The 13,586-nt window shown below is 44.8% G+C and overlaps 1 protein-coding gene across 1 annotated transcript in view; it reads right to left on the bottom strand.

The window, feature by feature from the left end:
- LOC139414903 (farnesyltransferase, CAAX box, subunit beta) overlaps positions 1-10,263 on the bottom strand; it is a 38,212-nt gene extending 27,949 nt beyond the window's left edge. Inside the window, exons 1-5 of the mRNA XM_071162511.1 lie at positions 10,021-10,263; positions 8,771-8,835; positions 4,397-4,469; positions 4,148-4,239; positions 1,512-1,658 (exon numbers count right to left, since the gene is read on the bottom strand). Of these exons, the coding sequence (XP_071018612.1) occupies positions 1,512-1,658; positions 4,148-4,239; positions 4,397-4,469; positions 8,771-8,835; positions 10,021-10,119 (476 nt within the window). The 5' untranslated portion in view covers positions 10,120-10,263. The remainder of the gene's footprint in view (positions 1-1,511; positions 1,659-4,147; positions 4,240-4,396; positions 4,470-8,770; positions 8,836-10,020) is intronic.
- Between the last annotated feature and the right edge of the window lie 3,323 nt (positions 10,264-13,586).

Genomic DNA, 13,586 nt, shown 5'->3' with positions numbered 1-13,586 from the left:
GCCTTCGACCACTGTGCCACTCGGGAAGCACCCGAGAATTGGTTGTTTTATGTGATTTCTTTCTTTTGATGTTGTAGTAACAGAGGTGACTGTACCCGTCGATAATGCCGCAACGACTGTACCCGTCGATAATGCCGCAACGACTGTACCCGCCGATAATGCCGCAACGACTGCACCCGCCGATAATGCCGCAACGACGGCACCCGCCGATAATGCCGCAACGACGGCACCCGTCGATAATGTCGTAACGACGGCACCCGTCGATAATGTCGTAACGACGGCACCCGTCGATAATGTCGTAACGACGGCACCCGTCGATAATGTCGTAACGACGGCACCCGTCGATAATGTCGTAACGACGGCACCCGTCGATAATGTCGTAACGACGGCACCCGTCGATAATGTCGTAACGACGGCACCCGTCGATAATGTCGTAACGACTGCACCCGTCGATAATGTCGTAACGACTGCACCCGTCGATAATGTCGTAACGACTGCACCCGTCGATAATGTCGTAACGACTGCACCCGTCGATAATGTCGTAACGACTGCACCCGTCGATAATGTCGTAACGACTGCACCCGTCGATAATGTCGTAACGACTGCACCCGTCGATAATGTCGTAACGACTGCACCCGTCGATAATGTCGTAACGACTGCACCCGTCGATAATGTCGTAACGACTGCACCCGTCGATAATGTCGTAACGACTGCACCCGTCGATAATGTCGTAACGACTGCACCCGTCGATAATGTCGTAACGACTGCACCCGTCGATAATGTTGTAACGACTGCACCCGTCGATAATGTTGTAACGACTGCACCCGTCGATAATGTTGTAACGACTGCACCCGTCGATAATGTTGTAACGACTGCACCCGCCGATAATGTTGTAACGACTGCACCCGCCGATAATGTTGTAACGACTGCACCCGCCGATAATGTTGTAACGACTGCACCCGTCGATAATGTTGTAACGACTGCACCCGTCGATAATGTTGTAACGACTGCACCCGTCGATAATGTTGTAACGACTGCACCCGTCGATAATGTTGTAACGACTGCACCCGTCGATAATGTTGTAACGACTGCACCCGTCGATAATATTGTAACGACTGCACCCGTCGATAATGTTGTAACGACTGCACCTGTCGATAATGTTGTAGTAATAACTGTACCTGTCGATAATGTTGTAGTAACTGTACCTGCCGATAATGTTGTAGTAACTGTACCTGTCGATAATGTTGTAGTAACTGTACCTGTCGATAATGTTGTAATAACTGTACCCGTCGATAATGTTGTAGTGACTGCACCTGTCGATAATGTTGTAGTACCTGTCGATAATGTTGTAGTACCTGTACCTGTCGAGAATGTTGTAGTGACTGTACCCGTCGAGAATGTTGTAGTGACTGTACCCGTCGATAATGTTGTAGTACCTGTCGATAATGTTGTAGTACCTGTCGATAATGTTGTAGTAACTGTACCCGTCGATAATGTTGTAGTGACTGTACCTGTCGATAATGTTGTATGCCTCCTGGGTGCCGATGATACAGAGTGCGTTGACAGCAGCGTAGGTGGGAGCCAGGTGGGCAGCTTGACATGGACCTCCAGCAAAACCCCCAGTAGGACTCTGACACCGCGCCAGGAACTTACACACACTGGAGGGGCAGAGAGGGCAATGGGAGTTACACTGGAGGGGCAGAGAGGGCAATGGGAGTTACACACACACACTGGAGGGGCAGAGAGGGCAATGTGAGTTACACACACACACTGCAAAGCAGATCACATCGTCAAGGGTAACACACAAAATCCTAAACTACTGTTTATATTGTAAACTGAAAAGGCAAAACTAATCTCTCAAACTTGCTCTCTTTCACCAATCTTGAACCAGGTACGGACTGAGACAGCCCGGTACGGACAGACAGCCCGGTACGGACTGAGCCAATACCGGGCCGTACCGGGCACGGACTGAGACAGCCGGGCACGGACTGAGAACAGCCGGGCACGGACTGAGAACAGCCGGGCACGGACTGAGACAGCCGGGCACGGACTGAGACAGCCGGGCACGGACTGAGACAGCCGGGCACGGACTGAGACAGCCGGGCACGGACTGAGACAACCGGGCACGGACTGAGACAGCCCGGTATTGGCCGGACTGAGACAGCCCGGTATTACCCACCAGTGGGTTGGAGAGTCCCTACGTTCAGGGCAGGCTGCTCCCCCCCCCCCCCCCCCCAAGTAGTGCACTATATCGGAAGTAGGATGTCATTGAATAATTATTTTAATTTTATACAATGTTTTATTGTCACATACACCAGATTGGTTTCCAAGTGTTGTTTTACAGGGTCAGTCATAGTAGTGTGATAGGTGTTGTTGTACAGGGTCAGTCATAGTAGTGTGATAGGTGTTGTTTTACAGGGTCAGTCATAGTAGTGTGATAGGTGTTGTTTAATGTGTAGTTTTACAAGGTCAGCCACAGTAGAACAGCATCCCTGGAGCACATTAGGGTCAAGTGCCTTGCTCAAGGACAGAGTTTTCACCTCTCGGGTATTATACTCTCTAACCGCTAGGCTACCTGCCTCCCAACACATCCACAGTATTCATTCTAAGGGCAGTGCCAGCCGGTGGGTTGGCTTGGCATTGCAATGCTGAGACAGAGGCTAGTGGGTTGTCTTGGCTGGCATCACCGTACCGACTCTGAAAAGACAGAGGCGGGCGCCAGAGGTTTGGCGAGAACGGAATAAAAATGCATTGTAAGGGCTGTAGGTTGAGAGGCTGTTTGGCCAGCATCAGGGTACAGAGTAGGCTGCACGTACCCGCAGTAGGTAGACAGTGATGACCAGTAGGTCTGTATTATGGTAGGGCAGCTGCTCTAACCAGTCATCGTTTGTACACTTGCATTTGGTTAGGGTAGCGTGGGTAGTGTAGCGTAGTGGGTGGGGCGACCTTGTTCCGGAGGAGCCGCAGGTACTGCAGGATTTTGTTCCAATTAGACACCACACCTGACCAACTGAGCTAATTGATCAGTTCAGTGAGTGTCCTAATTCAGCTGCGCTGTGTTCCAATACTTGGCAGGGTAGCCTAGTGGTTAGAGCGTTGGACTAGTAACCGGAAGGTTGCAAGTTCAAACCCCCTGAGCTGACAAGGTACAAATCTGTCGTTCTGCCCCTGAACAGGCAGACAACCCACTGTTCCTAGGCTGTCATTGAAAATAAGAATTTGTTCTTAACTAACTTGTCTAGTTAAATAAAGGTAAAATAAATACTAACTGCACTAACCATACTATTTGTGACATAAGAGTATATAGTATGCTTATTGGTCACAGTATGGAGATAGTTTGTATGCCAAAAGTTCCCAGATGTCGTACTACATTGATCAAAATACTAAGTATATAAGCAGTGTAAGCAGTGTAAGCTTCCATGCTTTTGGGGCCCATAATGCAATTCTTCAGGAAATGGGCGTGGCTTCACATCGTTTTCAGATTTGAAGAAAAATGGCGGAAAATATGCAGCGGCTACAAATTCATTGCTTTAACTAATTATGAAAAATGTTAAGAAAATGTTAAGCGATGTAATAAAGTAATGACTTTTCAAATAAGTCACGTCGGCTGACAGTTTGTTAGCTACGCTAGCATCATGAACCGCATATCATTACAGCAGTGGCTTGTACGTTCTGGTATGTTCGCCATCTACCTAACGTTAGTTGGCTACTAATACATGGAACTTAGTTAGCAGTATATTACCTATATGCTAACTATCTAACGTTTATTGACATGATTATCCACGTCATTCTTAGCTTAGCAAAGTGGTATAGTCATTGTGTATTCTCAAACAGACATCGTTTAATGAAGTCGTAAGATGTGTAGCGAGTCATTTGTTATGCTAACAAGCTAGCAAGATGTTGCATAGCAACAGCATGAACTTCCGAGGTAGACAGGCGAAGCGCTAGTACACTGAAAAAGATACTGTTCGTTTACAGTATACTACAACAAACTAATAGTAAATACATTAAGTACGTAGTATACAGTATGTTCGTATGGGTATTCCAACACATCTCTGGTCTTCCAGGTCGGTTGAATTAAAAACATGAAGTGACTCCAGGACCAGGGTAGCCTACCTCTAGTGTAGCGCACGGTTGCTGTACTTACTCTGAGGCGATGGCGGTGGGCACAGGTTCCTCCAGCAGCTCCAGACTGTGTAGAATCCAGTAGCACAGCCAGGGCCTGCTGGCGTCCAGACACTAGTAAGGATAGGGAATTACAGGCAGCCATTTTAGAGTACTGGGACTAAACTAGGCAACAGCTGCACAGGCCAGTGGAGATTAATGGAGGGGGTTAGTGTCTATCGTCACTCTGTGCTTTGTGGGAAATACTAAATCACGCAGTACACAGGCCTACCTCATAAGCATCGGAGAGATGACGTAATCCTTTCTTCAGGTACTGGTAGTGCTGGTCCCTCAATAGAGTGGGCCTGAGGAGACAACACACTGAAGATCAATAACCCAGTAACACTAACCCAGTGGGCCTGAGGAGACAACACACTGAAGATCAATAGCCCAGTAACGCTAACCCAGTGGGCCTGAGGAGACAACACAAGAGTGTAAATCTATACGTGTGCATGTCGTAATGCTTGTCGATACAATAGTGAAAATGCATAAAGACTCTGGAGTGGAGAAAACAATAGAGGATAAATAATCTATACATGTAGCCTACCCACAACATGGTTTAGCCAGAGTACCAGTGTGTTTGTGCCATCACGCCAACTCCCTGTCACTCGTTGCCATGACAACGGGCAATGGAGTAGGCTAGAAGTATAAACAGATCTGGGACCAGGCTACGTTATGGTTGCTAATGCTAGCTTAACACAGTTAGGATACATACACCAAGGTAGCACACATTCTAATATAGGACACATACAAACATAACACAGTATACACACAGAGCAACAAGCTAAATAAGTTGGGGTACCTAATTTAAAAAAAAAAACTTTTCCCTCCAACATCAAACACATTATGAATACGGTTGGCATTTTAAAACTATAATACGTCTTAGAGTGATTTCTCAGCTGAATTCAAAATAAAAATCAGCTCTCTCCCAGTACGGTACTAACTCTCAGCCCAGTACGGTTGATCTGCAGGTGCCAAAGGTAACACTCTCACTTCCATTCCCCTGCTTTAGACTGTGGTGTGTGTGTGTGTGTGTGAGAAAGAGTGTGTGTTTGTGTGTATGACATCACACCCCTGACACTCCTCCTCCTCTCCCAGTGGGGGGGGGGGGGGGGGGGGGGGGGGGGCAGAGAGGATAAGAGCCAGTACCATTCAGTACTGAGGATTAGTCACGGATCAGTTGGCATATCATTATCACAGGGTCACTGTACAATTATAAAAATCACGACACGACAGTAATCTCACACAGACACACATATTAAAGCATCACAGGTGTTTCATAGCAGGGCAAATACCACAGTAATGGATATTGACTTCAAAGTTGAACCATACAACTCCATGCACAAGTACTACTTTTAACAATTTACAAAAACACATTTACAGGAACAACTGTGCAGATAAGGTTTGTACCGGAATTACAGTAAAATCATCCCTCGGATTTTTATACAACCAGGTTTTTCTAAAACTTAAATATCTGCTCCGAATTATGATTTAAAGATATCTGCAGAATGAATGGAGTGTCAGCTAATAACATGACCCCATTGAGATAAAAAAAAAAAAAAAAAACTATTTTGGATTTAACTACTGTAAATGAAGTGGATTTACACCCGGTAACCGAATTGCAGTAAGTAAATTATACAGAACAAAAATATAAAAGCAACAATTTGAAAATATTTGAACTTAGTTGCAGTTTCTATAAGCAAAATCAGTCAATTGAAACGAATGAATTAGGCCCTGATCTATGGATTTCACATGACTGAGAATACAGATATGCATCTGCAGGTCACAGATAACATTTTTTTTTATTTTTGTAGAGGTGTGGATCAGACAACCAGTCAGTATCTGGTGTGCCCACCATCTCTTTCACACAGAGTTGATCAGGCTGTTGATTGTGGCCTGTGGAATGTTGTCACACTCCTCAGCTGCTACTCGCTGTTTGTTATCCATGCATAGGCACTTAACCACCTTCCTGGTCATTTAACTAAACATGTCATCCGTCTCACTTCTTTTTTTTTTAAGTCACTCCCTCAAAATTTGAGGTAGGGTGGCATTTCACCCCAAGTTACCTTACAAAGACCGATGAACAGATAATCAAATAGCTAGCCAGACTATTTACGTTGACTCGTTTATTATCTATCCTCATTGCCTTGTCACTTTACCCCTACCTACATGTACATATTACCTCAACTATCTCGTACAGCTGCATATCCACTCGGTACCGGAAATCCTTGTATATAGCCTTGTTATTTTATTGTGTTACTCCTTTAAAAAAATATATATATATTTAGCCAGTTTTTAATACAAACATTTCTACTTTTTAACTCTGCATTGTTGGGAAAAAGCTCGTAACTTAGCATTTTACAGTGAAGTCTACAACGGTTGTAATCGGATGCATTTTACAGTGAAGTCTACACCGGTTGTAATCGGATGCATTTTACGGTGAAGTCTACACCGGTTGTAATTGGATGCATTTCACAACTAAGACTAAGATTAGATTTGACCCGTGTTACATTTAGACCGACACGTTCAAAGCTAATTGAACCGCTGAGCGGTAACGTGCTTAGCTATGCCGCTGCTAAAAACTCCAGGCTTGAAATAGTAAAGTTCGCACATATTTATGGAGTTGATAAAAAATAAATAAAAGTAGGAAAGGAAAGCTGGGAACCCAATCTTTTTAACAAAGGCCATTAAACCTGTTATTGAAACAATTGTTGTGCATTGACTGTTTGTCAGAATGCAGGTTTCCCTCCCTATGGCACTTGTAACTTGAATGCGCCTCGAGATCTCTCTCACATAGAACACACCACAACAAGCCAACTAGATAAATAGATCAAATATTCTACTATGGAGCTGTCAGATTGGTCTATTCATTACTTATTTTGTTTGCAAGGGAAGTAAAATGTGGACTGTTCCAGCATCTTCAAAGTGAACAGAAAGACGTTTTCACGTTCCATATTTTTTTGGGGGGGCCGTGGCGCTGTGCCACAGCTAAACGACTCTAGCGTAAACACTGAATGAGCCAAACGACTCCAGCGTAAACACTGAATGAGCTAAACGACTCCAGCAGAAACACTGAATGAGCTAAACGACTAGCGGAAACACTGAATGAGCTAAACGACTCCAGCAGAAACACTGAATGAGCTAAACGACTCTAGCGGAAACACTGAATGAGCCAAACGACTCCAGCGGAAACACCGAATGAGCCAAACGACTCCAGCAGAAACACTGATATATTACGTGTTCCTGTGTCGTAGGTTAGAGTCCCACCCATAGGAAAACCCACTACTGTAAGTCGCTTTGGGATAAAAGCGTCGACTAAATATATGTTGACATACTCACTCGGTCATGGTGGCGAAAACAGCGGTGGTGCTTTGGATGGAGAGAAAAGGACAGAAACAAGTTCAAGGAAGCAATGAAAATATACTCAAACCCGCCGTGGAATGGGTTGGACACGCGATCTAGGGCGTCATTCAGACACGTCGGTCGCGATCTAGGGCGTCATTCAGACACGTCGGTCGCGATCTAGGGCGTCATTCAGACACGTCGGTCGCGATCTAGGGCGTCATTCAGACACGTCGGTCGCGATCTAGGGCGTCATTCAGACACGTCGGTCGCGATCTAGGGCGTCATTCAGACACGTCGGTCGCGATCTAGGGCGTCATTCAGACACGTCGGTCGCGATCTAGGGCGTCATTCAGACACGTCGGTCGCGATCTAGGGCGTCATTCAGACACGTCGGTCGCGATCTAGGGCGTCATTCAGACACGTCGGTTGGTTGGTAAGTCAGTCAGTCAAAGCGCAGCCGAACCACGCCCCGCTCCAGACCGAACCACGCCCCGCTCCAGACCGAACCACGCCCCGCTCCAGACCGAACCACGCCCCGCTCCAGACCGAACCACGCCCCGCTCCAGACCGAACCACGCCCCGCTCCAGACCGAACCACGCCCCGCTCCAGACCGAACCACGCCCTGCTCCAGAGCTTGGGTTTGTTTTGCAGATCAGACTTCCTGTGTAGATTAAGACACAGCGTAGACGGCGTGAGATATGGCTCAGAAAACGTACGTCAATCCAGGAATGAGAAATGCTTTGTACTCTGAATTGTCCCATTATCCCAACTGTTAACACCGAGAAGAATGTGATAGTGTTTTTAGTCTTTTTAGCAGTCGTTCAATCTTCTTGGTGTAACAGTTGGGATATGTTTTCCGAGCCATATCTCACGCCATCTCCGCTGTGTCTTAATCTACACAGGAAGTCTGTCCGACCCTAGTTCAGCTGTAAGCAAGCAGGTCGGATCTACTGGCTAGAGTTTCTTCAGAAGGGTGAAACTTTAAGAACCCTGTAGATAACTTGTTCAGAAGAGTGAAATGTTAACAACCCTGTAGATAACTTTGACTTGTATGAATTCGTCTTACTCCCAGTATTTTGTTGTATTCTCAAAATGTTCACACAAATAAAAAGGACTACAACTCGGGTCTTGTAATATGTGGTCACATTTCAGGTAAAGGACATAGCCAAGTAGGATTCAAAGCAATGACAGATTCTCACATACAAAACAAAGACTGTGATCATGCTGAAAAGCAGAGAATAAAGTCAAACATTTACTTACTGCGGTAAGCTGTGTATCTGCTTGTAAACACTGACTACATCTTGAATACTGCATTCGACTTTTCTCTGAATAAAAATAAGATGTTTGAGTGAGACACAAATCAAAACTGAAAATGAGAACTTTAACCAGGCATGAGAATGAAACTGACTGCATGCACACCTGCTAATTGTTATTGTTATTTTTTAAACATTATGGACGGCAGCAAAACACTATAATTGGCTGTCCTTTCTTGATCATACAAAACATTGTCTTTATCCAGAATGACAACATTGGAGCAGTTTCTCTCACTTCCCCCTGAGAGTGCACAGTTTTGTTCTAAGCAAGCACTGACAGAACCGGACTTAAAAGGGGCTATCAGTCTTTGCAACATTCATTTTTTGACTTATAAATGAATGATATGTACCCATTGATTCTTGAAGAATATAACTTCTAAATGCCTCATGAGTGAGTGAGTTCAACTGTGATACACCATCAGAACCCACAATATAAGCTTGTTTAACTCTAATGTTGTTAAAACAAAGAAAATAAACACTATAGTCTCAAAAAATAGTTAAAACTAACATTTATTTTGATATCATGGATGGTCAATCCTTCCATCCATAGTTCTGTGTATACATTTGTGACTGACCGAACCGGGGGTGGCAAGGCGCTCTGTTACTGTTTTGTACAAACGTTTACAGTTTTAACTCATCATCAAGCCCTTGATTAGTTGAATCCCACGTGTCAGTGCTGGACTAGAACAAAAAAAATGTGCATATTTTGATAAACACTCCTTAGAATTGATACGAATGTATATTTTGACATAATGAAAAAAGTATTCATAGCATTTAAGAAGATGTCTGCATTGCCAATCCACACCCTTGTATCGACTAATCGTGTTCTATTAAAAATCTTAGACAGCTAGCTAGCCAGCCATGGAGCTAATTACATTACAGCTCCGGCTAATGCTAACTAGATACTCATGGTGTACAACGAAATGGTTACTTGCATGTTCATTCTCGACAATCCAACAATAGGAAATAGTAAAAAACGAACAATACGAACATAAAGTCAAATGGCAGTAGAATACAAACATTTTAGCTTGGCATGTCTCAACAAAATGCAAGTGATTTTAAAAGCACGTAAAAACAACAACACTTGTTTATGATTACGCAAATCATCACTTCTTGCCTCCAGTGTAGCTTGACAACAATGTTTGTTAGCCATGGCAGCTAACGGGGCTAATCCGGCCGTCAACTGGCTTAATTTACCTGTTCTACCGAAGTCACCGTCTCCACTCCGTCATCCGTGTATTTCTCCGCGGTGTGACATTCGCCGAAGCACCGTAACGGCGAGGATACACTTTCCATTATTGTTTTATGTGAGTTTGTTTAAAAGTGTACCGTTATTTCCCCCTATCTAGCTACTTTTCTCTGCTTATCAACAGATGTAGTACAATCAGTGATACACGGTCAGTTTGACAGTTACTTCCGGGAAAATAGGCGGGGTTTCCTAAGGCATACAGCAAGTCGGATAGAACAATTGAAATCCTCGTTTGCTGTCATAATAGTGCATTGTAGTGAATCCTAAAATGCATGCATATATATATATATATTTTTTAACTCAATCCAACCCTGACTTAATTAGAAATGTAATAAAACTGTCACTTGATTACTAGTTGACACATCATAAAACATGTATTATCCACAATTATAGGCTGGCACTAAGACCGCACTCAATGAGCTGTTCTCAATGAACTGCAAACAGGAAACCGCTCACCCAGAGGCGGCGCTCCTAGTGGCCGGGGACTTTAATGCAGGGACTACTTAAATCGTTTTTACCAAATTTCGATGAGCATGTCAAATGTGCAACCAGAGGGAAAAAAACTCTCCCTCCACACACAGAGACGCAGACAAAGCTCTCCATTTGGCAAACCTGACCATAATTCTATTCTCCCGATTCCTGCTTACAAGTAAAAAATTAAAGCAGGAAGCACCAGTGACTGGATCAATAAAAAAGTGGTCAGATGAAGCAGAAGATGCTAAGCTACAGGTCTATTTTGCTAGTATGGACTGGAATATGTTCCGGGATCCCTCTGATGGCATTGAGGAGTACACCACATCAGTCAATCAATAATTGCATCGATGACGTTGTCCCCACAGTGATCATACGTACATACCCGGACCAGAAGCCATGGATTACAGGCAACATCCATACTGAGCTAAAGGCTAGAGCGGCCGCTTTCAAGGAGCGGGACTCTAACCCGGAAGCTTATAAGAAATCCCGCTATGCCCTCCGATGAACCATCAAACAGGCAAAGCATCAATACAGGACTAAGATCGAATCGTACTACACCGGCTCTTACGCTCGTCGGATGTGGCAGGGCTTGCAAACCGTTACAGACGACAAAGGTTAGCACAGCCAAGAGCTGCCCAGTGACATGAGCCTGCCAGACGAGCTGAACTACTTCTATGCTCGCTTCGAGGCAAATAACACTGAAACATGTATGAGAACACCAGTTGTTCCGGAAGGCTGCGTGATCACGCTCTACTCAGTCGATGTGAGTAAGACCTTTAAACAGGTCAACAAGGCTGCAGGGCCAGACGGACTACCAGGACGTGTACTGCGAGCATGAGCTGACCAAGTGGCAAGATTATTCACTGACATTTTCAACCTCCCCCTGACCAAGTCTGTAATACCAACATGTTTTAAGCAGACCACCACAGTCACCGTTCCCAAAAACACTAAGGTAACCTGCCTAAATGACTACCGACCTGTGCACTCATGTCTGTAGCCATGAAATTATTTGAAAGGCTTGCCATGGCTCACATCAACACCATTATCCCAGAAACCCTAGACCCACTCCAATTTGCATACTGCCCAAACAGATCCACAGATGATGCAATCTCTATTGCACTCCACACTGCCTTTTCCCACCCGGACAAAAGGAACACCTATGTGAGAATGCTATTCATTGACTACAGCTCAGCGTTCAACACCATAGTGCCCTCAAAGCTCATCAATATGCTAAGGACCTTGTGACTAAACACCTCCCTCTGCAACTGGATCCTGGACTTCCTGACGGGCCACCAATAGGGGGTAAGGGTAGGTAACAACACATCTGCCACGCTGATCCTCAACACAGGGGCCCCTCAAAGGGTGCATGCTCAGTCCCCTCCTGTGCTCCCTGTTCACTCATGACTGCACAGCCAGGCACGACTCCAACACCATTATTAAGTTAGCCGATGACACAACAGTGGTAGGCTTGATCACCGACAACGACGAGACAGCCTATAGGGAGGAGGTCAGAGACCTAGCCATGTGGTGCCAGGACAACAACCTCGCCCTCAACGTGATCAAGATAAAGGAGATGATTGTGGACTACAGGAAAAAGAGGACCGAGCACGCTCCCATTCTCATCGACGGGGCTGTAGTGGAGCAGGTTGAGAGCTTTAAGTTCCTTGGTGTCTACATCACCAACAAACTAACATGGTCCAAGCACACCAAGACAGTTGTGAAGATGGCATGACAAAACCTATTCCCCGTCAGAAAACTGAAAAGATTTGGCATTGGTCCTCAGATCATCAAAAGGTTCTACAGCTGCACCATCGAGAGCATCCTGACTGTTTCCATCACTGCCTGGTACGGCAACTGCTCGACCTCCAATCACAAGGCACTACAGAGGGTAGTGCGTACAACCCAGTACATCACTGGGGCAAAGCTTCCTGCCATCCAGGGCCTCTATACCAGGCGGTGTCAGAGGAAGGCCCTGAATATTGTCAAAGACTCCAGCCACCCTAGTCATACTGTTCTCTCTGCCACCGCATGGCAAGCGGTACCGGAGCGCCAAGTCTAGGTCCAAGAGGCTTCTAAACAGCTTCTACCCCCCCCAAGCCATAAGACTCCTGAACATCTAATCAAATGGCTAGCCAGACTATTTACATTGCCCCTTTTACACCGATGCTACTTTCCTTTGGTATCATCTATGCATAGTCACTTTAATAACTCTACCTACATGTACATATTACCTCAATTACCTCCACTAACCGGTGCCACCACACATTGACTTTACCGGTACCCCCCTGTATATAGTCTCGCTATTGTTATTTTACTGCTGCTCTTTAATTACTTGTTACTTTTATTTATTCTTATTGTTCATAATTTATACACACATATATATACTTTTTTATTTTTATTTTATTTTTTATTTTATTAACTGCATTGTTGTTTTGGGGCTCAACAGTAAGCATTTTACTGTAAGGTTGTATTCAGCCCATGTGACTAATACAATTTGATTTGATTTGAATAGGAACAAAAGGGATAGGGAGAACTGGCTATAGCCTATATTTTATTTAGCTCACTTTATGTAGGCTACTTTGCACAATTACCCTACATGATGTGGTTTACTGGCAAGAAAATATAGGCCTAATGAGTTTCTTATACTGGGTACTGTCTTGGTTTGCTTTATCCCCACCCATCTCGTGTATGGCATCAATTCCGATTCAAAAGTCGAACGGGCGCGAGATGGCACGCGCGAGCAAGATGAAACATCATTGCACAAACACTTGAGTCAAGAGAGGAACTGTGGTTGAGCGAGCAGAGGACAGGTGCCACCAGCGCAGGCCAGCGTGGTGAACCAAAATTAACTTGAGAGCTTGCGATGCTCGAATTTCCGCATGCAGTAAATTAATTTGAGAGCAGAGATTTTGTTGTTCGCCTGAAGAAATACAATACTTACTACATGTCAAGACTCAGAAATTACTACACTGCATCCCCACACGGATGTCTTTTCTCCCTCTCACACCAGTTTTCCAGTTTGCTCTCCAAAATCAATAAT

The sequence above is a fragment of the Oncorhynchus clarkii genome, chromosome 8, assembly GCF_045791955.1.
Source record: "Oncorhynchus clarkii lewisi isolate Uvic-CL-2024 chromosome 8, UVic_Ocla_1.0, whole genome shotgun sequence".
Lineage (NCBI taxonomy): Eukaryota > Metazoa > Chordata > Actinopteri > Salmoniformes > Salmonidae > Oncorhynchus > Oncorhynchus clarkii.
This window is presented reverse-complemented; position numbering and strand designations above follow the sequence as displayed.